Here is a 23,473-nt window from a genome sequence, read left to right on the forward strand (position 1 = left end):
GATTTTTTCAAGGAAGCCAGAAATACATTTTATTTGAAATTTCCTGAATTTAAAAACAAAACAACCGAAGCCAAACAAAATGTGCCTAAAGGCTGGATTTAGGTGGATCAGACTCCAAAGCAGCCTGTTCTTAACCCTTGATAACTACTTAAGAGTGATGATAAAATTTGCTTTAACAATGAATTTTTCAAAGTAAAACCTATGAGTTAGGTGATAGAGGCTGTTTTGTGGAGTTGTTTTTTGTTTTTCTTTTTAATAGGTGCACAAAACCTTTAAGAACAATGTGCCAAATTCAAAAAAGTTACCTGACTCTTTTATTAGACTTTTTCCCTTCAGGATTGTAAGCAACTAAGAAAATGCAGACAGTGATCATGTTTCTTAGCCTTGTTAAAGTAACTCTTGCCTTTAAAAAATACTGGGGAAGACATTTGGGGGGAAATCACAGCAACACTGTTGTCATCTTGCCCATCTTGTCTCCGTTATATTTCAGCTGTACAATATGCTCGTGGAGACAGGGGAGCTGGACAACACTTACATCATTTACACCGCCGACCACGGCTACCATATTGGGCAGTTTGGACTGGTCAAGGGGAAATCCATGCCATATGACTTTGACATCCGTGTGCCCTTCTTTATTCGTGGTCCAAGTGTAGAACCAGGATCAATGTACGTATTTCTCCACTTGCAACATTCAGCAGTTGTGGCTCATGTGTATCTGAGATAATTCCATTACCAATCTGTGTCTGGTTTCTTTTCATCCAAAACAGAAAAGGGTGTAGGTAGGTTGAAGTTGGTAATTTAGAAAATGAAAACCTTATTTTCCCCTACCACATGTCAAATTAACTGAGGTATACTATTTAAAGAGAAAGGAAAATTAACTATCACTGATTAATTCTGTCAAACGAACCAGAATCCGTGTCACATGGCCTGTGCACATGGACACAGAATGTGACCATTAGGGACATCTTCTGTACCTCCTTTGAATCAGAAACACACTGTCTTTAAAAAAAAAAAAAAAAAAAATCCAATGCCTGCCTTTTAGTGGGTTTTTAAAAAATTATTACTAAGTAAAATTTTTGAAGAAAATAAAACTTTAAAAAGCATGATTTTCTTTTAGAAGAAAGAAGGCCTAAAGGACCAGAGTTCTATATCTGCCACCTTGGACAAGTCACTGCCTTCCTCTGCATCTCTATTTTACCATTATAAAATGGGTTTGACATGCCCTGCCGGCCACATCAGAAAGTTCTATGTAAAATAAGATCGTGTACATGAAACAGTTATGGAAAGAGTAAAAGAAAAAAATGCAAGCAGAATTCCAAATCTGGAATGGCCCTTAAGGAGTGTGCAGCCAGGTCTTCTAATCTAACAAAGAAGAAAGCTGGCAGGTAGCATAAGTGCCCCTCTCAGAGTTCCTCATTCTGGAAGTGGCGACACTGGGGCCCAGCACGCAGATAGTCTGAATCTCATCCATGTGCCTCATCTGCTGCTACGTTGCACTGCGTCCTGGGGTAAGGGAGAAGGTGATGATAGTAGAAGGGTTTCTCTGAAGAATGTTATTATGTCTCTTCAGCTCATTTGAAACACTTTGGGAATTGTCTGATCTAAGTTAAATGGTTTTATGCATCAAAGACTAAGATAGAGGGGGAGAAGATTGAAGGCTGATGAGTCTCGGTGTGCAGAAAGTGGCCTTACGTGCCCCCTCAACTGGTGTTAGGCCCAGGGCATAACCATCTGACCCTTTGCAGAGTCCCACAGATCGTTCTCAACATCGACCTGGCCCCTACAATCCTGGATATTGCTGGCCTCGACACACCTCCGGATGTAGATGGCAAGTCGGTCCTCAAACTTCTGGATCTGGAAAAGCCAGGTAACAGGTGTGTCAATTTGCTTTCCCTCGGCCAGCCCCAAGCACACTGGCACCCAGAGCCAGCCAGCAGCTGAAAGAAGTGGAGTCAAAGTACTCTTTGCCCATGAGAATCACCCCAAGCCGAGAATTTCTCGGCTGTCTGTGAATAGCATATTGATAGAGCTGCAGTCATGGTCTGCGGGAAGTGAGAGGTGTTTCTTTAAATAAACTGTTAGCACAGATCCATTTGGAAAAACGTCCAGATGCCAACAGTAAATATTATTATTTTGCTTTCAGGTTTCGAACAAACAAGAAAGCCAGAATTTGGCGTGATACATTCCTCGTGGAAAGAGGGTAATTACTGGTTCCTGGGGTGCTTCTGGGAACCAGTCCTAGTGGGCAGCTCTCCCTGCTGAGTATTTTTCCCCCTTATTCCGGTTTACTAAGCATGCAGATTTCGTAAGCCTGGTCACAAGATTGAATGGTTTGGTACTCATTCTCCACTGGCCAGCACAGTAATGATTGTTGCATCAGAACTGTAAAACATAAATTCTCATACAATGGGACCAGAGCGCTTGCTGTTGAGTTTTTCAACCTCGTCTCCTGATCGGACCAGTCCATTGGCATTCCCAGCCCTCCTTCCCGAGTCCTGTCTGGCCCTCTCCTTTCTACTTCCTTTCCTTATGTGGTTTTCCTAGTTTTAAATATACAAATCCATGAGACTATAATCTCCAGAGTCCCTGCTGGGATTCCCCCTTTGATTCGTAATCCTCATTGTCTTGTTTTTTTTCCATAAAAACATTGAGAGAACATTTATATAACTGTAAAGCTAAACATTTATGCCTAATGTCTTGAAATTAATGCTTTAGGGAAACAGTGGTTCTTCATAGTACCCAGCTTGTAGTTTTCACAGAGGACTCAGCAAATGCTGAACTCCTGTGGACAAGGTCTTGCCATCTATTTCATGCTATTTGAAGAATGCAGAGTCATGTCACAGGGGAGAAAAAGAAAAGGGCAAAAGATTCTGGATAGGTGATTCGGATCATTTCTCATAAGAAACTTCTTCTTTTCTGTCAAAGGAAGTTTTTACGTAAGAAAGAAGAATCCAGCAAGAATATCCAACAGTCCAATCACTTGCCCAAATATGAGAGGGTCAAAGAATTGTGCCAACAGGCCAGGTACCAGACAGCCTGTGAGCAGCCTGGGCAGGTGAGTGTCACGGCTTGTCTTCACCCCAAGTCACATGCTTCTTCATTTCTAATTTAGAAATTTTCAACATATAAAATAATGTACATTTATGTATAAATAAGCTTTTCATAGTGGTCATGGAACACTCATTATAACAGCTTTCTTCTGACTGAGAATTATCTAATTGGCCTAAGCTGGGCCTCCTCATCACTCCTTGGGCTCCCTCTAATAAAAAAAGATGGCACCCTCAGAGAGTACTAGATATCCACCCAATTAGCCAACACCAGTTCGACATATCAGACATGTGAAATGGGTAGCCAGGTTAGAAAGTTCAGAAACTTGGTTCCATCTAAGGAGAAGTCATTACCCCTTGGATTTCTATTAACTGGTTATCAGGAAGGGTCAAGAAGCTACTTAGTCAAGATCATGAGTAGATGCTGAGCCTCTGGGCAGTGAACCACCCAAGAGACAGGTTGGGGTCTTCCTGTCCTGTACTAAAGTCAGATGTCATCTAACCCACAGAGGAGGATAGAATCTGACCAAGATTGGGAAATGGAAAGGGAAGCCATATTGTGTTAGTTCATCATTTCTACCTCTGCTCACAAGATTTCTGACATCAATTATTTCATTAGAATGAAACCTTTTTATTAATAGAGATATTACTATAGATGGGGCACCTGGGTGGCTCAGTCAGTCGACTCACTTATCTGACTCTTGATTTCACCTCAGGTCATGCATGATCTTGGGGTTATGGGATAGAGCCCCACATCAGGCCCTGTGTCAATGAGGAATCTACTTGAAGCCCCTCTCTCCCTCTGCCTCTCCACCCACACCTGCATTCACTCTCTCACTCTTTCAAGTAAATAATCTTAAAAAAAAAAGAAAGAAAGAAATATTACTATAGAATTCTAGGCTACCCAGAACACCACCTATTACCAATAAGAACTAAAGAAATACTGTGTGATGAATTAACACAGATCTGTTTCCAAGGAAAGTGAAAACATATGAACATAAATTATTTTAAACACTCTTCTTGATTGACATCTATGCTAGCTAAAAAAAGTAGTGTGTCATCATGGTAGAGGCACTGCCTAAGTCTTTGAAACTTAGAACAAAATTGAAGAAAAGTGAAAAATAATAGTTATTACACATTTGTCTTACGTAAAGCCCTGTATAGGGAGTTTTATGTTTTTAGCTCAATTTATTCCTCACATCCATCCAATGAGGTAGGCATTGTTCCCATTTATAAATGGCAGCTGGTGAGTGCAGAGCTGGGATGCAAATGAGTTATATGATTCAAAAACTCAAAAAAAAAAAAAAAAACTCAGACCACTTGCTGCCTTCCAAGGTAAGTTCCATTAATGAGGCAAAGAGAAGTTCAAATCTTTTGTGAGTCTTTTTTTCTTTTTAACTTATCTGACCTCTAGATATCCACACAGTTAGCCAATACCAGTTCAGGATATCAGGCACCTGAGAAGGAGAGTGCAGTTATTATTAAAATGGCCTCATCAATGTAGGGCATCATATATTTATACTTGTGATATAGTATCTAGCGTATTGAACAGACATTCATGATAAACAACTTCATCCTCATACTTTCTACATTTCCTTATGCCTTTCTGTGCTCAGGGATTCCTTTGAAATAGAAAAAGGTGGGGAGGGAGGATGTTGAAGGAAAGGATAAAACTAGGCCTTCATGGCATACTAGTAAGTCTTAATTTTCAAGTGTTTACTGGAGAAGCTTAGACTTACTCATTATATTTTAATATGATATCTTCAAATCCTTCTTAAGGAAGCTCTAAGTATGATTATGACTAAAACCTCAGACTTGTTTTGTTGCTCTAAAATGATTTTTATGAGCCAGCCTCAATAGACTAATTTACTTTTATTCGGGAGTTGGAAATGTTCCCTGTTAAATATATTTCATGCAAATTGGTGATTTTGTTACCATTTTAGCCTTCTAAGTGGCAAGCATTATAGCCATTTGAGAATAAGGTACACTGCCTACCTTTCAGTATACAATTTTGCAAACCTCTCCATATGGTTTGTCCTGAAATTTTAATACATGTCCTAAAGGGCAAATGTAGTATAAACTAGATTATGGCACTTTGGCACAAGCTCTTCACTCTTATGCTAAATGCTAACTATGTTAAAAACTTCACTTTGCTTTTTCATATTTTTCTAAACTCGTTTTGCCCCCACAAAATGCTTTAATATCTGGCTCACTGGGATTCTCCTCTGGTGCAGTATTTCCATGTGAATCAGTCTGAATTTAGATCATATCACATGGATGTATGAAAATGTTACCAACAATTCCTTTTAGAAGTGCCTGAATTATTAGAACAGAGAAATCGCCTGAATGGTGATTTCTTTCTATAGGTGATGCTCAAACCCTAGCTTAAAAATCTGAGAACTTCTGGAAATTTTTGAGGCTCCTCAAGATGGTTATAGAATCTGTGAGCCAAACCTGATAGTTCTGTTGTGTTCTACAGAATGTTTATATTTTGGCCTTTTGCTTTTTCTATCTGGCTACTTTGAGGATTATCTTTTTAGTTACTATATCTGTGACTTTAAAAAAGGAAGAAAAGAAAGAAAAAGAAAGAAAGAAAGAAAGAAAGAAAGAAAGAAAGAAAGAAAGAAAGAAAGAAAGAAAGAAGAAAGAAAGAAAGAAAGAAAGAAAGAGAGAGAGAAAGAGAGAGAGAGAGAAAAAGAAAGAAAGAAAGAAAGAAAGAAAGAAAGAAAGAAAGAAAGAAAGAAAAGAAAGAAAGAAAGAAAGAAAGAAAAAAGTCCAGAATAATGAGATTGTATTGTTCTGGATCAAGGCATCAGCTAAGGCTAGAATTAACTTGCCAGGAATCTCTTCTCTTGACACTGATTTCACTCCTGGCCAGTGCCCTGCTTCTCTTCCTCTGACTAGGGTTAACTGCCTTCATTCGAAGACAATACAATCTTCTCTTTGGTTTGACTCTGTATGGGATGGAGAGGAAAAACCCACATGGTCAGCCCCATTCTCCTCACTTTTAATCTCCAAAGAGATTGTGTATTTCCCCCATCCTGCCACAGCCCCATGCCTTGTCACTTAAGGATTATTTGGCAGGGTCAGTGTGGATGCATGAAGTAGGTCAATGAAGGAAAGAAAAATACGACATCAAAAAGTTGAGGTTAGAATATTGGCATCCACTACTTTTTAGTTGTGTGTTTGGGGACTAGATTCTTTAGAGTCTCAGATTTTCTATCCCTAAAGTGAAGAAAATTAATCTCAGTCTTAGTAGGATTTAGTGGTATCATATATGTAAAGTGCTATATGAATTACAAGGCAATGTGTGAATGTTGGGTGCTATATCTGTTCCGGGCCATCTTACCTGCTTTTTCATTCCTATGAAGCCACCAGGGAATTAAAATGGGCTGGAATCCCAGACATTTGGCAATACTTCTTCACTTTGTGAACAGAGCAACCAGCAGGGACTAATTAAGACAGCATGGACATATGTGTTTGCATTACTTCTGTATTCCTGAATTAATGTGAGGCTGAGTATGAATTCCTGCCACTCTCTCAGCTGGCATTACACCCCCAAGCACATTACATACAGTTTTACATACGACACACACACTCAGGCACACGCACGCACACACACACACAGAGTACACACACCACACACGTGCAAATCTCAACTTCTATCAGAAAAGACTTTGGCTCAACAAAGAACACACAGCAGTGATGCTCAATTCTGGTTGCACCCTAGAATCACCTAGGCAACTTTGGAAAATATTGATGTAGGGGCATCTGGGTGGCTCAGTCAGTTAAGCATCCAGCATTAGTTTCAGATCAGATCATGATCTCAGGGTTGTGAGATCAAGCCCCACATCCATCTCCATGCTGGACATGGAGCCTGCTTAAGATTTTCTCTCTCCCTCACCCTGTACTCTTTCTCTCTCTCTTTCTCTTTCTATCTCTCTCTCTCCCTCTCTAAAAAGAAGAAAGAAAGAAAAATAAAAGAAAATATGTATGTACAGCCTCCCCCCAAACCAATCAGATTAACAGGTCTACAGGTGAGGCCAAGGAATCTGTATTTGTTAACAAAGTTAACCAGATGTCTAGAGTCAGAGAATATGGAGGTTGGGAGGAGTCTTAGAAATCTTCCAGTTGAATGGTATCTTTTTCCTAATAAGGAAATTTAGATCCAGAAAACTTAACCTACAAACCCAAAGTGAGAACCTGCAATTCTTCACTCTGTGCTCAATCCTTTCTTCCCCAGAACATGCTGCCTCTACAAAAATGTAACATAGTAGATTTTCTCTTTGAAATTATAAGTGGCATTTGGCTGGCTGGAGCCATGATCTTAGGACCCATTCACAGCATCTAGAGAAGTGGTTCCCTAGCAAGAAGGCACATTAGAATACAGAGTCCGCTTTACAAATGCTGGTGTTCAAGCTTCGCTCCAGACAAAGGAAAACAGAACCCCTGGGGATGAGACCCAGACATCAGTGATTTTTTTCAAGCTCTTGGGTGATTCCTAGGAGCAGCCAGGACTGAGAATCACTCATGCCAGGAAAGCGTTACTATATTTTTCATTTTCTAGGTACAGGGATTGACTCCTCAAATAGGAGTTACATAAAAGAGAAATTTCCTAGGCGTTCAGTTTTGAAGTACATTTCAGATATTCTCTGCTATTTGAAAAAAAAAAAAAAAGCTTGTTTTTTTTCTTTGATAAAGCAAATTTCATGTCCTTTGTGAGTTGTTAACTTCCAGCAACTTTGCAGTTTTGTTTGCCTTTCTACTATTGTATCGATAGGAAATCAAAGATTTGTTTAAAATTACGAAAGAGCCCCCAGATCGAGCAAGCCAATACTACCTGGGAAATTAGAATGTAGCTTGTTGAATGGACTGGTTTAGCTGCAGGATTTCTGTTCTCATCCCAAAATTATCCCTCTGACCACAGGTCCCTCCACACTTTGTGACCAGCTGCAGAGCAGGAATAAAAGGCATTTACCAGGAAGATCTGGCTAGTTTGCCAGAAACGGACAGCCTGTTTCCAGAAACTCACTGAGCTCTGGCTAAATCTCAGCGTGGCTCACAGACACTTCACTCACTAGGGCTTTCCCTACCTCAGGGGGCAGCCAGGAGGCCCAGGGCCCCAGTGCCACCCTCTGGCTGAACTTGTCTGCATGAGGCTCAGGAGGGGCGGCCCTCCTTCAAAACCTTGCCTCCTCCCCTCTTCAACCTGCACCCAAGGACATTTCTGAATAGTTGTGCATCTAGATATTTTGGCTTCTGTGCATTATTCAAAACACCCCAGGCTTAACTGTCAAACCATATTTACTGCCGTCCCAAACAAGTCAGAAGAAGACAAATACAGGGACGTTTTACTTCTAAACTACCTAATGTGGCTGCACTGTAACACAGCCTGCCTGCTCTGGTCAGCCTCCCCTCCTCCCGACCCTAACATAACATTTTCTTCTGCATGTAAGTTGCTGGCTCTGCCTTCCCACATGATGTTCCCTCATCCAAGGCTCACTCAAAACCTCACATTCTGCCCAAAACCATTCTTTTTTTTTTTTTTTTACTGAGGTCCTAGTCAATTGGGATTGTAGCCTTGGCCCACTACTTGCTTGTTCTGTGACCATGGGCATGTTACTTAATCCAACCCTGCCTCAGTTTCTCTGTCTCGAAAATGGGCATAATAATAGCACCTGCTAAAAAAATAATAATAATAGCACCTGCTTCAGAAGGTTGGAGTAAAGCTTATAAGAGGTAGTTGTATTAAGCATCTGAACCAGTACCTGGCACATAATAAGCGCTCAGCAAATACTGGCTATCGCGTGTTGGCCAAGGTCAGTTTACCAATTTTACTTTCCCCAAACTGCAAGAGCAATACTTCTTCCAGCATTTCAGTATGGACTTTTACAAATGATTATCCAGATGAAAATCTAAAGGAGGAAGCATTTTCTTCTACTTCTCTTTCCTTTCCACTTTCCCTCCCACCTCCCATCTCATCCCATCTCAAAGAAAACAGGAGATAAATCTCCTCAGCACAAGTAACTCTATTTCATATTGGTGAGAAAATTTGACAATGGCTTCAGCTAAGTAGCAATATGAATGAGGAGGTTTATATGGTATTTTTATATTCCCAGTGTTGAGATGAAAATTCTAGACACATGTCAACAGGCAAGTAACTTTTTCATGATGTCGGCACTGGCCTGAAGGATAATCAGGTTATCCAAACATTACTGTATGGTTGTTACATTTCAGAGAACGTGATTTGACCTGCATTGTGACCAAATCCACATAATAAGACATGTAATAATGGAGAACTAATCCATGTGTGTTTGTGTGTGTATAAAATTAAGCTTTTATTACAGTGTAACTTTGAAAAAGTGGCAGCCAAGTTTTTTGTTTCTTACTCATGAAAATGGGCATATATAGGCATAAATAAGAATATAGAACATTCTTAACAAATCTGAGAAACATATGCCATTGAAAATGTAGAAACTATCATGATTATCTAGTAGTTTCTTCAGGAAAGAGAAGTAACTAGAGTTCTATTTTCATCTAATGTTATACTAGACACTTTACACAGAACATTTAATACTTGAAAATTATTCTATAGAAGAGATCTTATGCTCATTTTAAATATAAGGAGTCTTAAGCTTGGGAGACTAAAGATGGGAAAGTCACTTGACCAAAGTCACATAGCTGGAAGTGTGACAAGTCTGAGTACAAACCAAGATCTTTGTGATTCAAAGCCACAGTCTCCCCACTAAATAATAATTACTGTATTATATACAGTTTACAAGCATGAAACATGAACTTGCCCAAGGATTGGATAACCATTGTTAAAGGTCAGTTATAATAGTATTGCTCTGGATTTATATAGTGCATCTTTTTTCAGAACTCCAAAAACATCCAACAATTTATTCTCATGACATATCCTTGAGGCCAGGAGGAGCAAATATTATTTTACCAGATGTGGAATCTGGAAGAACAAAGAGATTCTATAATTTGCTCAAGGCCGCAGAGTTAGCAGCAAAACAAAATGAAAATGGAGGTCTTCACGTCCCTAGCGCAATACTTACCTCCATGAAAAATGGCTACCTCTCATTAAGTTTGCATAAGACCCAAATTAAGTAATAAGCTTACTTGTATGTTGGAGGGGGAACAGAGTTTGTGGAATAATAATGATAATGATCATAATAACCGCCTTTGTTGAGTGCCTACCATGTACTGAGTTCTTTCTATTCATGAATGAGTTCTAGTACTCATGAGGCTCAGATCATGTAGCTGACTTGCTCAAGGATGCACAGGATATGATAAAGCTGATCATCAAATCCAGACTTCTCTAGCTTGAAAGTCCAGACTTTTGCCACCGAGCCACATCAATATAGATATGAAATGCCGTTCTCAAGTCCCGTGAGGAATATAGGTGATATTCACTACTACAAAATCCAACTCCAATAAATGAATTGTGGTAGCACTTTAGGTTGTAGTGATGATTGTGTGACTAAATTTCTATAAAGTTCCCTAGGCCAGTACCTGGCATCAAGTAAGAGCTCCATAGATGGTGATAATGATGATTATAAAGATGGTGTGGACGGGAATTGTTTGAATGGCATTTGTTGTATTTCTCATTAGGTTTGATTCCACCAAATGAGCTGCACACATGAATCCTTGTATCAAAATACCCGGTGTTCTCTTGTTCATCACGTGTAATTTACACATAAATATATATAATCAATCAAAACTACTAAGATGTAATTACTAAACAGTGATTTGATGCTGAGCTAACTTCAGGGTACAGTTCAGGAGTATGAGACATGGTCCTTGCCTTTAATCCCAAATGGTTGGAAAGGCTAAATGAAATCATAATAACTTACAAAATTGTTTAAATAGTTTCATCGAGCCCCTTGCACGCCGGACATGTGCAGAAACAGTGTGGAATGAACGTTTGTGAAATGATTGGTACAGAGTCAGAGAGGCAGGAGGAAAATTGAGATGATATCGCAAAAAGTGGTCAGGGAAGGCGGGAGACAGTCGAATCGGGCAGTTAACCGATTGACTAGTACACTTCAAGAGAGTAGGCAACGGAAACAGCACGATATGTGCATCTCCACAAGGGCACATGTGTAACAAAGTTCGTCTCTGAGGCTGACCACGTGTCCTGTTAGCAGGTGCCTCACCTGAGTCCCTGCTTCCAGCTGATTGTGGAAGCTCTTCTGCAAACCCAAGTCATCCCCTCTCTTGATTCTGAACACTTAAGTGGCTTGTGACATGAGTTTCAGAGCAATGCCCTGAAAGCTCTCTTCCCTCACTCCCCTCCATAAGCTAAGTAAGGTGACCATTGTAGGTGCAGTGATTTCAAGGTTTTATTGCTCAACCATAAAAATTGTCAAGATATCGAGCACCCAAATGACTGCGGCAAATGTGTGGTAATTACATTTCATTAAAATTCCTAGTATGCTTACCACTAAGATGATTTTCAAAGCTGCTTGCCAGTTACTCTAATAGGGTCTACAGCTTGTTCAAAGAGTCCACGGTATAGAAAATAGTTGGCATTTTTCTTAGTGGCTCTTGTTTTATTCGACAATGTGTATAGGTGTATGTATACATCTAGTACATGTGGGCATGTGCATGTGGGTACATATGCATTCATATATGTATGCATATTGGATTTGTGAGGTACATTATCAGTGCCCAGGAGGGTCTTACATTTGGTTAAATTCATCTCTTTAGGAAAGAAACACCCCTTCCCTTCATCTCTACCCTATAGGAAGTTAGTGAGAAATTTGGCCAATGGGAAAACGCAAGTTGGATTCCAAATAGACCAAATCATTTAAAATGCTGCCTACACTTTCTATTCTAGAGGAATCTACCTATACCCTCAGCTCTTCCAGGCCAAAAAAAAAAAAAAAAGGCAGAATTTTTTTAATGCATTGTGGTTGTAAGACTAAGAAAGGTTTTCACTGTAGTTAGGTGTTTTAAAAATTAGTGTTTGTACCAAAATTGATATAAATTCGAGCCACAAAAGACACAGGGCCATTATTTTTCAAGAATATAGTTAACCATATTTTTCCATCTGGTAGAAACTAGAGTACTTCTTAAGCTGCTACTAGGCGTGAATTGTGGACGCACTGACCACTTCTTTTGCTATTATAGGCATGAAGTAGTGAACTCTTTGTTTTTGAATGCTTGAGTTAGAGATTACCCAGAGAGAGGGATAAGTCTTAAACCTTTTGGATTTAGGACAAATACAGATCTAGAATGACACTCAAGCACTACCGATGCTCAAATTTTTTGGAGCTATGAAAGGCTATGGATTATTTCACTGACACCTCTCATCAGCAAAATTTCTGGGTGGCTTATAGAAATAACTTGTTATTTCTTAATGGAGTTGTATATCCTTTTCTGAGAACTTTTTCTGAGAATTTCATGGCACCTCCTCAAGCTGATTGGACATGTCTGGAAGTGCTACAAACCCAGGCTTGAAAACCACTGGTCTCCACGTCGAATGGCAGAACCATGGAACAGGCCATACATAGCTTCCTGCTAAGCCTTTAGAAAGACCAAGTTCTGTCACTTGTCCGCTAACTGTGGAGGGAAAGTAAGGAAAACTAGTTACCCTTACAGAGAGCACATAGTCCTGCCGGTATAGACAAGCTGGTAGTGTTCATCTTTTCAGCTTGAGTCATTTTCTGACCTGATGACGTCAGTACATTTCTAAACACAGCTTCCTTTGCATACCCACTCTGCAGCATGCATACATCCCTCTCAAAGACTCATCCATCCGAGCTACTTAGACTTAAATAGATCTCTTTTGCCTCTGCCATGGGTTCCAGCTGCAGAAAAGTCCAGTAACCAGCTGCAAATCAAAAGCAGTTGTCTTTAACCCCAACTGTGCATTAGAATCACCAGGAGAGCATTTGAAACTCCTAGTGCCCAGCCATGTGTAAGAACCACCGAGCTCACAGAACTCTCCGGAGCCTAATCAAGTTGACTTTTTTTTTTTTTTTTTCAGTTAAATCATCTATAACTTAGTTAGTCCTCGACTGTTCTTGTTTATGTTGCCTTGTCATGGCTTTGCAAATAGTTACTTACCTTGTCTCTTGAGCCTGCTTCTCTGGATGGAGATGATGGACATTCAAGATATGCTGGTCAAGACACAAAAGAAGATTGTAACCTGACGTGGTTCGTGATAACCAAAGTCCATAGCATCAAGAGCTGAAGGGGGCTTTGGGAGCTGAAACAAGATCATAGAACAAGCCCTATAAACCTGGGATTTGAGAACCGTATGATAGGGGTGCAAAGGCAGCTCTGATAATTCAACACTTATTGAGGGCGTAGGGCTCCAGTAAGAAAACAAGCCAAGACTCTGCAGCTCGGTCCACTGTGAATAGTTGCACCCCATTTTGTACACAAGTGTTGTTCGTCTGCTGACCAAGACATCTGAGACCCTTGACTAAACTATACCTTGCATTAGGTCACTTTGAAATGAAAATGTAACCCAAAATATGGTACAGGTCCAGCAAAGGGGCGGGGAGGGAATGGTGAGATGATTCTATGTGGTGCAGGAAAAACCATCCTTTATTTGGTAATTTTTTATCTATTGAAAACCTGTAACTGGCCCACCAAAAACATAATTTTACAGGTACTGTTGCTTTGACTGCTGTTTAGAAATGTGTCCTCTTACAGAAAAGTATCAGTAGTTGTATACAGGCGATACCCCTATAGGGAAGGAAAACAAAAGACAAAAGTCTGGTAACAGGACATGATAGTGTGTCGTGACCATGGGCAATTTCAAATCAAGGTCCGTATTCTTCCCAAACTACCAGTTTAGGGAGGGAGCCAGGGGAAAACAAAAAGCCAAAGGACCTTTATTAAGTCTTTAAGGAAGGTAGGGAGACCCCATGAACTGCCCCCAAGGTGAAGTGCTCTTATTTCAGCCAGCTTGATATTTAAGAGGCCCGGTGCTGCATCGTATTGATCTAGAATTGGGCCTGCAGTGTCAGCAGCAGGCTTGGGGAGCCCAGGCCCAGCTGCCCCGTGGACACCCCTCGGGAAGACGAGAGGACCTGCTCGCGGCTGGGGGGGCGGTGCTGCAGTATGTGTGGAAGGATTGGAAGGGGCCCAGAGAGGCCGCTGTGACTACACTCTGATCAAACTCGTCTCCTTCCCTGGGGGCCCCTCTGGGCCACAGGCAGACCCGGGGGTGGGGGGGGGCAGAGAACAAAGCAGCCAAGTGTGCCTGCCTTTCCAGAGAAAGAGGGGTCTGGTGAAAACAGCCCCCCTGACAGCTGTGCCCCGTGGCTTGGCGAATTAAGGGCTTTTTACATGTTTCCTTCAAGACTGTTTAGTCTGGATCCTGAGGATTTATGTATCAATTTTTGGCTCTGGTGTCATTGAGGTGGTTCTGGTTTCCAGTGGTCCCCCTGTCATCTGTACTGGCCCACGGTGAGAGAGGGAGCTAAGAGAACCTGGGGAGGGGTGGGGGGACACGTCGTGCAAGGGCAGCCAAAAGATGCCTTCTTCCCGGGCTCCCCAAACCTAACCTAATGCAGCAGCCCTTCCTGAGAAACACCTGGCCCGGGTGGGTAAACGGCTTTCACATTGGCTTTTGCAGAAGTGGCAGTGCATTGAGGACACGTCTGGCAAGCTTCGGATTCACAAGTGTAAGGGATCCAGCGACCTGCTCACAGTCCGCCCCAGCGCCCGGAACCTCTACCCCCGCGGCTTCCACGACAAGGACAAGGACAAGGACTGCAGTTGCGGGGAGCCTGGCTATCGTGCCGGCAGGGGCCAGAGGAAGGGTCAGAGGCAGTTCCTGCGAAACCAGGGGACTCCCAGTAAGCTCCAGGGGCCTTTGCAAATGGACAAGAGGGAGACCAAAGGCTTGATCCTTCTACGTTTAGGTCTTTTTTTTTTTTTTTTTTTTTTTTAAGATTTTGAGAGACACAGAGAGAGAGAGAGAGGCAGAGACACAGGCAGAGGGAGAAGCAAGCTCCATGCAGGGAGCCCGAAGTGGGACTCAATCCCGGGTCTCCAGGGTCAGGTCCTGGACCGAAGGGAGGTGCTAAACCGTTGAGCCACCCAGGGATGCCCTACGATTTAGGTCTTCCCAATGCATACTTTTGCAGCGAAAAGCAAATAACTGTTATGTTTAAAAGATCAAAGCTCATTTGAAATTTCGGGTTTGTGCACATTTTAACTTGAGCATAGAATATGCATAGAATATGTTCCATAAAAGCGCCACACACAAAATATCCACGCACATGAAAGAGGTAAAAGGTGTGGTGAGGGGCAGAAGGTGTAATTCAGGTCAGCTTTCTTTGACATCAATGCTAATGTCCTGATTTGTCACCCTTGAGCTGCTTAAAAAAAAAAAAAAGGAACAAAATAAAAATTCTAGGTATCGTGGCTTATGCATCTAATAAGAAAAGCATAAATATTTCTTAAAGGTACGTCTGTTATTAGACAATCCTTTTTTTTTTAATTCCTCTTGTTGACTGGCAGGGTGCAACCAGTCAAATGCAGTACGAAAAGCGCTGCCTAATATTTTCTTTATAAAATCCTATATCCTATATCCAATCCTGCGCTATATAAAATTCCTGCGATTATACAGATGTGAAAACCCAGGCTGGCACGTTCCATAAAAGAATGAGTCTGGCGCCATCTAGTGACAGCATGGGAAAAGTGACTCATTTCTGGGGCCGTTCTTTTCTATATTGGTTTGGAAGTAAGATATTTGCTGCATTCTGAATTGGGTAGACTTTGCTTTTGTTTTTGAAGTAAGCTGTACACACAACATGGGGCTTGAACTCACGACCTCCAGATCAAGAGTCCCATGCTCGTACCGACGAAGCCAGCCAGGTGCCCCCCCACCTTGTAAATTAGGAAATCAATCACTAGGAACAATAGGAGCTCTCAGCACTGGCTTTATTCTTCTGGACTCCACAGATGGACTTTAGGGGATCGTGAGCCTTCTACCATTTAAGCCAAAATTCTAAGTCTATTCTGTGTGTATGTGCACATTTTTCTGGATATCCATAACATTCAACCCACTCCTAAAGGAATCCATAACCCAAAGGCTGCAATGATTGATTTGGGAAATTTTTTTTTCCTCCCTGAGATAAAATGCCAGGTTTAATAATTCAGGCAAAGATAGCACATGGAGGGCAGCCTGGGTGGCTCAGCGGTTTAGTGCTGCTTTTGGCCCGGGGTGTGATCCTGGGGACCCGGGATCAAGTCCCACATCAGGCTCCTGCATGGAGCCTGCTTCTCCCTCTGCCTGTGTCTCTGCCTCGCTCTCTCTCTAATGAATAAATAAATAAAATCTTTAAAAAAAAAAAAAAAAGATAGCACATGGAAAGCCAAAAAGAGACAGATTCCTGACATTGTCCCTTAATGGAAGCTGATTACCAATGTTGGACTCCAATTCCTCCAAGGAAGGGGCCGCCTCTTCTCTCTGGGGAGGTTAGATGTGTCTCCACCGCAGTGACCCTAAACACTGTGTTGTTCAATGTTGAGCACAGACTGGAGAGGTCTGGGGCCACTCTTTCAAACCACATGGAGTCTCACATATTTGAGGGCAGGAGTTGCTCGTGAGCACGCACAGTGACCTGCTGACTGTACAGAGGCGTTTCCTCCTCTGGAAACTGCCATCACAGCAGGGTCCTGTGGGAGCATCAATTTTGATGCGATGGCCTGTGTGCTCTCCTTCTTCCTATTTCAGCAGCAGGCTGGAGAGAGAAGTTCCATGTGAGAATGCCCCCTCGGAGCCAAAGGGCATCTGAGAAGGAGCCAAGGTTTGCACATTAAAGCTCTTGTCTTAACACACTATGAGACTTGACAGAAAGCATGCTGGCCTCCCCCTGGCATTACATTCCATCTGCTAGGTATTAAAAGTCAGTTGACTAATAAAAGCATTTGCAAAATTTATTTTTTCTCTGTTTTTGGTACAAATAGAAGGTGCTGAGAGCATTTACCCTTTTGAAAAAAGCAGCCCAATGTAGAAAGACTGTAGCCTTTAGAATCTGGTAGATTAGAATCCTGGTTCCCACAGCCATTGGGTACATAAACTTGGAAAATGTAGGTAGCCTTCAGAGCTTCAGTTTTCCCATTCTTAAAAATCATAACACCAGGGGCACCTGGGTGGCTCAGTGGTTGAGCATCTGCCTTCAGCTCAGGGTGTGATCCTGGGGACCTGGGATCTAGTCCCACATCGGGCTCCCTGCATGGAGCCTGCTTCTCCCTCTGCCTGTGTCTCTACCTCTCTCTATTTATAAATAAATAAATAAATCTAAAAAAAATCTTTAAAGAAAAAACAGAATCATAACACCAAAGTTATGAGCCTGTTCTGATAATCTAATAAGTTTTTTAATGTAAGGATTGATTATAATAATACAGGTCTTCTAAGATTGTGGATTAAAGATAAGTATGAGGTGAATAATAATACATAGCAAAAGCCCCATCAGTGAGTCAGTATTATGATTAATATCATAATTGGGAGTATAGTTTTATCCAAACAAACTGCCTTAGCAGTTCACGTTGAGAAGGCAGTGTGGAAGTTCACAGCCTGCTGTGAATAGAAAGGAACTTAGGGGTCCCCCAGATGTGCCCCCTCACTGGAGGGATGAAAGGCTGAGCCTCAGAGGAGCATGCCTCCCACCACAGTGCCCTGCAGCACCCAGGCCCAGACAGGAGCCCAGCCCTCCTGACCTGAATCCCAGTGGGCTGCCACAGCACCCCGATGCCCCTCACCAATGCCATATAAACTGCTTGCCCCTTCCCAGAATGCTCATGGAGCCAGGCGGTGCTTTTCATCCCTCCTAAACTACACCCAGGTGTCCACATTAATAACGTGTCTCCCCTTATTTCCAGAGTACAAGCCCAGATTTGTCCATACTCGGCAAACACGTTCCTTGTCGGTCGAATTCGAAGGTGAAATATATGACATAAACCTGGAAGAAGAAGAATTGCAAGTGTTGCGACCGAGAAACATCGTCAAGCGCCACGATGAAGGCCACAGGGGGCCCGGAGGTCACCAGGCTCCCGGCGACGGGGACGCGATGCTGGCCGACAGAGACAACGCCCTGGGCTTGCCCACCACCGTCAGAGTGACGCACAAGTAGGAAGGCTTTAGCTGTTCGCGGGGGCTGAGTTCAGAGTCATCACCCCCACCCCCCCATTACCACTATTTTGCTTCTTTATAAAAAGTGATAGCCCTCGGCCCTACAGGGTCTGGAGGCTGGCCTGTGTAACCCCTGGGGTGTAAAGAAGCCAAGGGGACACTCTTTGGGTTCAGTTTCACATGAAGCTGGTCCCTGGGAGTTTAGCCAGAGTGGTTCTGTCACAACTTAGCAGGCACGCAGTTCTGCCTTTGAAGAGTTACCTTCGTGGGAGTCTAGGGAGCAGATGGAAACCATCACCGGCACTGGTAGAGGCTCAGAGCACTTGTGCACTCCCAGCCTCAGAAATGAAATACAGCCCAAGGGGGGACTGCAGGTCCTGGAGAGGCTTCCAGAGAGGTGGGATGTGTTGCAAATGGATATAAGATGCAGAAACATCTACTAAACTGGTCAGATCCCAGAAAGCATGGTGGGCCTCGGGAGTCACGGGGACGGGGAAGGAGGCGATCATCCCACAGCTGTAATGGATGACTCCGGTTCTCCACTTCCTTCCGAAATCCAGTTGTTCTATTGATAGAGAAAAATTTTCTCTCTGAATTTATTAGCAAAGTCTCTTTTCCCCCCTCTCCCATTCTATGACTTTGGTGGGGGGCCTGCTATCATGAGCTCTGCCAGGATTTTTATCTTTGGAATCGGTCTTCAGATGCCTGCATCATTGACTTTGATCAAGGTGTGGGGGGCTGAGGGCATTGGGGACACTCCCCCCACCCCCACAGTTGAAAAACCACATGTACCTTTTGACTCCCCAGAAACTTTACTACTGGTGGCCCTACTGCTGACCAGAAGCCTTAGCGATAACATAAACAATTGATTATATGTATCATATACTGTATTCTTACGATAAAGTAAGTTAGAGAAAAGAATGTTATTATGAAAATCATAAGGAAGACAACATATGTTTCTAGTACTGGACTGTGTTTATCAAAAAAACAACAAATCAAAAAAAAAAAAAAAAAAAAAAAAAAAAAAACAACAAATCTGCGTATAAGCGAACCCGTGGAATTCCAGCCTGTATTGTTCCAAGGTCAACTGTAGTTATAGGCTAGGAGATTTAGACCGGGATTTGTTTCTCTTTCAGTATTGATTGACCCCCTTATCCCAAATTTTCTCTGTCCCTGGGACTGTTTCTTTGCTGCACACCTAATGAGATACTCCAGGCAGGCTCTTTGTAACAAAATGAATAGGATAAATAACCCCTTTCTGACTTTGCATTTCTTTAATCAACTTACTTCCATTTTAACTGTGAAAACCTCAATTTTTCCTATGGTATTTGACGAGGCCTTCAAAACTGGGGCTGTCTGGTGGTGGCTGTTCTTGGGGATGTGAATACTCAATATTGCTGTGAAAGGGGATCTTAGGAATGGTTCCTCTCTGATACCATCCTTTCCCCACACTGGTGGCCAGGAGACATTCCCATGTATCCTTGTCTGTGGCTCAGCTCCAACATGCTGCTTGCATCCAAATTAAGAGTTTAGAAGATAATTCTGTTCCTTCTGCTATCTCTAATGGATTTTTAAAAAAAAATATTAGTAAATATTAGCATATAAACCTATCTCTAATGTTTTGGGTTGGTTTGTTTTTGCAGGTGCTTTATTCTTCCGAATGATACAATCCATTGTGAGAGAGAACTGTATCAATCAGCAAGAGCCTGGAAGGACCACAAGGCATACATTGATAAAGAGGTTAGCCACAGCCATGTGATTGGAAGGGTGCATTCCGGATGCAAACTCGGCTCCCAGCCCCATGGAGACTGGTGGGGTTCACTGCGTATACACATCATTGTTTTTTACAATCACAATTACATGAAACATAGCGTAGCAAGGTTTTATCTTTCCCCGGTGATGTAGTGATTTTCCTGCCTGAAAACAAAATAGGGTGTGAGAAAATAGCAGGGATTGGCTCGATGACCTGTTGAAATTTCCGTGAGGAAATGATCCAGTCGTAAGTGAAGCATCTGTTCATGTTTATCTACAGCACATCAGCAGGAATGTCGAGATAGACATATTCTGTGTCCACTTTGTTTCCAAGTTAATTATCATCTCAGTGGAAGAGCTGGAATTATGGAATATAGAAAGCAAGGTGAAAAGAGAGGCACTCAGCATAGAAAATCCTGATCTAAAAAAAAAAAAAAAAAAGAAAATCCTGATCTTCAAATGTAATTGTTCACGCATGTGTCTTCCAGATTGAAGCTTTGCAAGACAAAATTAAGAATTTAAGAGAAGTGAGAGGACACCTAAAGAGGAGAAAGCCAGAGGAGTGTGCCTGTAGTAAACAGAGGTGAGTGGGTGGCCACTTCACCCCCTTGTTTCCAAACTCATGTTTCCACAAGCTCCGGTGGCAAGCACTGGGCTTGTTTGTCTCTTCTACCAATAGAAAGCTTAGTAAATTGAATTTATTATCATATACTGAAAAGAAATATGTCATAAACCTAAGCCGAAGGTTAAAAAGCCCCATTAAGCTAAGACAGTTACAACAAAGTAACTACTTTCCTTCTGTTCTGCTTCCTGTTTGTAAAATGAATTGTCGGTTTGCCAGGGGTGGCTCGGTTGGTGAAGCATCTGCCTTTGGCTCACGTCATGATCTCAGAGTCCTGGGATCGAGCCCCAGGCCTGGCTCCCTGGGCAGCAGGGAGTCTGCTCCTCTCTCTGCCCCTCCCTCCTGCTCTGCTCTTCCTTGCTATCTCTCTGCCTCTCAAATAAATAAATAAAATCTTTTTTAAAATAAAATAAGATAAAATAAATAAAATAAAATAATAAAATAAAATAAAATAAAATAAAAAAAAACTGTCTGATTAAATGTGAGACTATGAAGACTCCCTTTTCAATCTTCTTGCCCATAGCTATTATAATAAAGAGAAAGGTGTAAAAAAGCAAGAGAAGGTGAAGAGCCATCTCCACCCATTCAAGTAAGTGAGTCTGTTTTTCCACTTTCGCTGGGAGTGGAGGACTGTCCCCTGGGCACTTCTAAAAGGCAGCAGGGACCCCTGTGTTCCAAGTGGTGCTGCTTCCAAGCAAGCAGATCTAGCCAGGAAGGCACAGAGCTCCAGAAGTTGGCAACAAAGCCCTATCTTGCCAAGAGACCACGGGGATGCTTTTGGAATCCTTTAGGGGGAGCCATGAGGAGATCTGCTCTAATTCTATATGTGTTCTCTGCCGATGTATGGGATGGTAACTGGATTTTATTCTATGCACTGTGGACAGCGATTGGGAAAAGGGACCATGGTGATTAGGTTGGTGTGTCCATAGAATAGTCTGCAATCATGCTGAATTCTGAAAGCTGGAAGAAATATACATATCTTTAAAATAATAGTTAAAATTTGCATGTGAAGGGATTTAGTATTGAGCCTCAGCGAAAGTTGAGCCCTTTATGGAATAAAACAAAATAGTAACAAAAAGGAATTCTTTCCAAGTCATGTAATCCCACCAACCATTGACTTTCTGACTGATGAGTACTAAGTCCCAGGGAGTTAAGCCACATGTCCAAATGCTGTGGCTAGCGGGATCCATGGATTCACCTCGACATTTATTTCCACCGGTGTTTACATGTAAATAAGGAAGAAAACGTTGATCCTTCCAGGCTCGGTAAAATTCTAAGAGAGTTGTCACTTAATGAGTTTGTCTTCACTTTTGCCGATTATAGTGCGAGACCCTCTGTGGAAAACAAGTCCTCTGTTACTGTGTATCTGCATATTTTGTGTGAGATTCATAGCAACAATAATATTTTTAATTGGGAAACGGCTTTCTGATCATTAACACACCCCTTCTGTTGGAATAGGGAAGCTGCTCAAGAAGTAGACAGCAAACTGCAGCTTTTCAAGGAGAACCGTAGGAGGAAGAAGGAGAGGAAGGAAAAGAAACGCCAGAGGAAGGGGGAGGAATGTAGCCTCCCTGGCCTCACCTGCTTCACACACGACAACAACCACTGGCAGACGGCCCCATTCTGGAACTGTACGTACTGTGTGCTTCTGGTTTGGGGTTTTTTTTGTTGGGGGGAGGTTTAGAAATAGTTTTCCCAGTTTGGGGGCACCTAGTTGGCTTAGTTGGTTAAGCATTGACTGTTGGTTGCAGCTCAGGTCATGATCTCAGAGTCGTTGAGATGGAGCCACTCATTGAGTTCCATGCTCAGTGCAAAGTCTGCTGGAGATTCTCCCTCTCTCCCTCCCGCGTCTGTCCCTCCATGACTCGTGCTCTCTAAATAAACACACACATACATAAATACATCCATAAAATTATTTTATTTTATATATTTTTAAAGATTTTATTTATTTATTCATGAGAGACACAGAGAGAGAAAGAGGCAGAGACACAGGCAGAGGGAAAAGCAGGCTCCATGCAGGGAGCCTGATGTTGGACTCGATCCTGGGTCTCCAGGATCACGCCCTGGGATGAAGGTGGCACTAAACTGCTGAGCCACCCGGGCTGTCCCATAAAATCATTTAAAATTTTTTTCCAGTTTTATTGAGATACAATTGACACAGAACTGCATAACTTTAAAGTGTATGGCATAATGACCTGACTTCTGTGTATTGTGACGTGATGACCACGGTAAGTTCAGTTAGCGCCTATCATCTCATCTGAGTTACTCCTTTTAGATGCCACTGTCCACCGCCATGCAGAGAGCCAGCAACTAACGCCACAGTTACTAAGACTAGGGCTTCAGCAGTGTAAAACCAGGAACCTAGAATGATTTAAGAGGAGAGCATCGTATTATTTTCTACACTGGTAACTAGAATGATTTTGCCAAAAATTAACTTTTTCTTTAAAGATTTGTTTTCATATTTCATTTGCAAATGCCAAGCTCACCCTGGATGTTTCTGCTGATGATGTCATTTCACGCAGTAACCAGCTCTTGGCAGAGTTCCTACCCAGTAAGACTGGCTTTAGTTCTATCTATAACTAAATAAATGGACGAACAATTTTGCCTCGAATAGATTTTGTTTCTACTTCATTTCATGTAATTCTGTAAGTATAATAAAAGGAAATGAAAACCCCTCTAATGCAGGGGCCATATCCTACTAATTCTCAGTCCCCTTTGGTACCTAGCATCATGCTCACAGAAGAATAGGGATTCTACATAATTGGTGGTTTTACGTGGAATTGCTGATGATATGTAATAATAATTATGTGGGGTTTTTTGTTTTGTTTTGTTTTTTAAGAGAGAAACAAAGCACACGTAAACCAGGGAGGAGGGGCAGAGGGAGAGGGAGAGAGAGAACCTTAAGCAGGCTCCATGTCCAGCTCGGAGTCCAATGCGGGACTCGAT

General features: G+C 42.1%; 1 protein-coding gene across 1 annotated transcript in view; it reads left to right on the forward strand.

The window, feature by feature from the left end:
* SULF1 (sulfatase 1) overlaps positions 1-23,473 on the forward strand; it is an 80,112-nt gene that overhangs the window by 38,128 nt on the left and 18,511 nt on the right. The window contains 10 exon segments of the mRNA NM_001048115.1: positions 491-666; positions 1,746-1,874; positions 2,144-2,200; positions 2,926-3,055; positions 14,647-14,869; positions 17,904-18,150; positions 19,797-19,893; positions 20,394-20,488; positions 21,051-21,116; positions 21,986-22,158. Coding sequence (NP_001041580.1) covers positions 491-666; positions 1,746-1,874; positions 2,144-2,200; positions 2,926-3,055; positions 14,647-14,869; positions 17,904-18,150; positions 19,797-19,893; positions 20,394-20,488; positions 21,051-21,116; positions 21,986-22,158 — 1,393 coding nt within the window.

The sequence above is a fragment of the Canis lupus genome, chromosome 29 (genome assembly GCF_011100685.1).
Source record: "Canis lupus familiaris isolate Mischka breed German Shepherd chromosome 29, alternate assembly UU_Cfam_GSD_1.0, whole genome shotgun sequence".
Taxonomy (NCBI): Eukaryota; Metazoa; Chordata; class Mammalia; order Carnivora; family Canidae; genus Canis; species Canis lupus.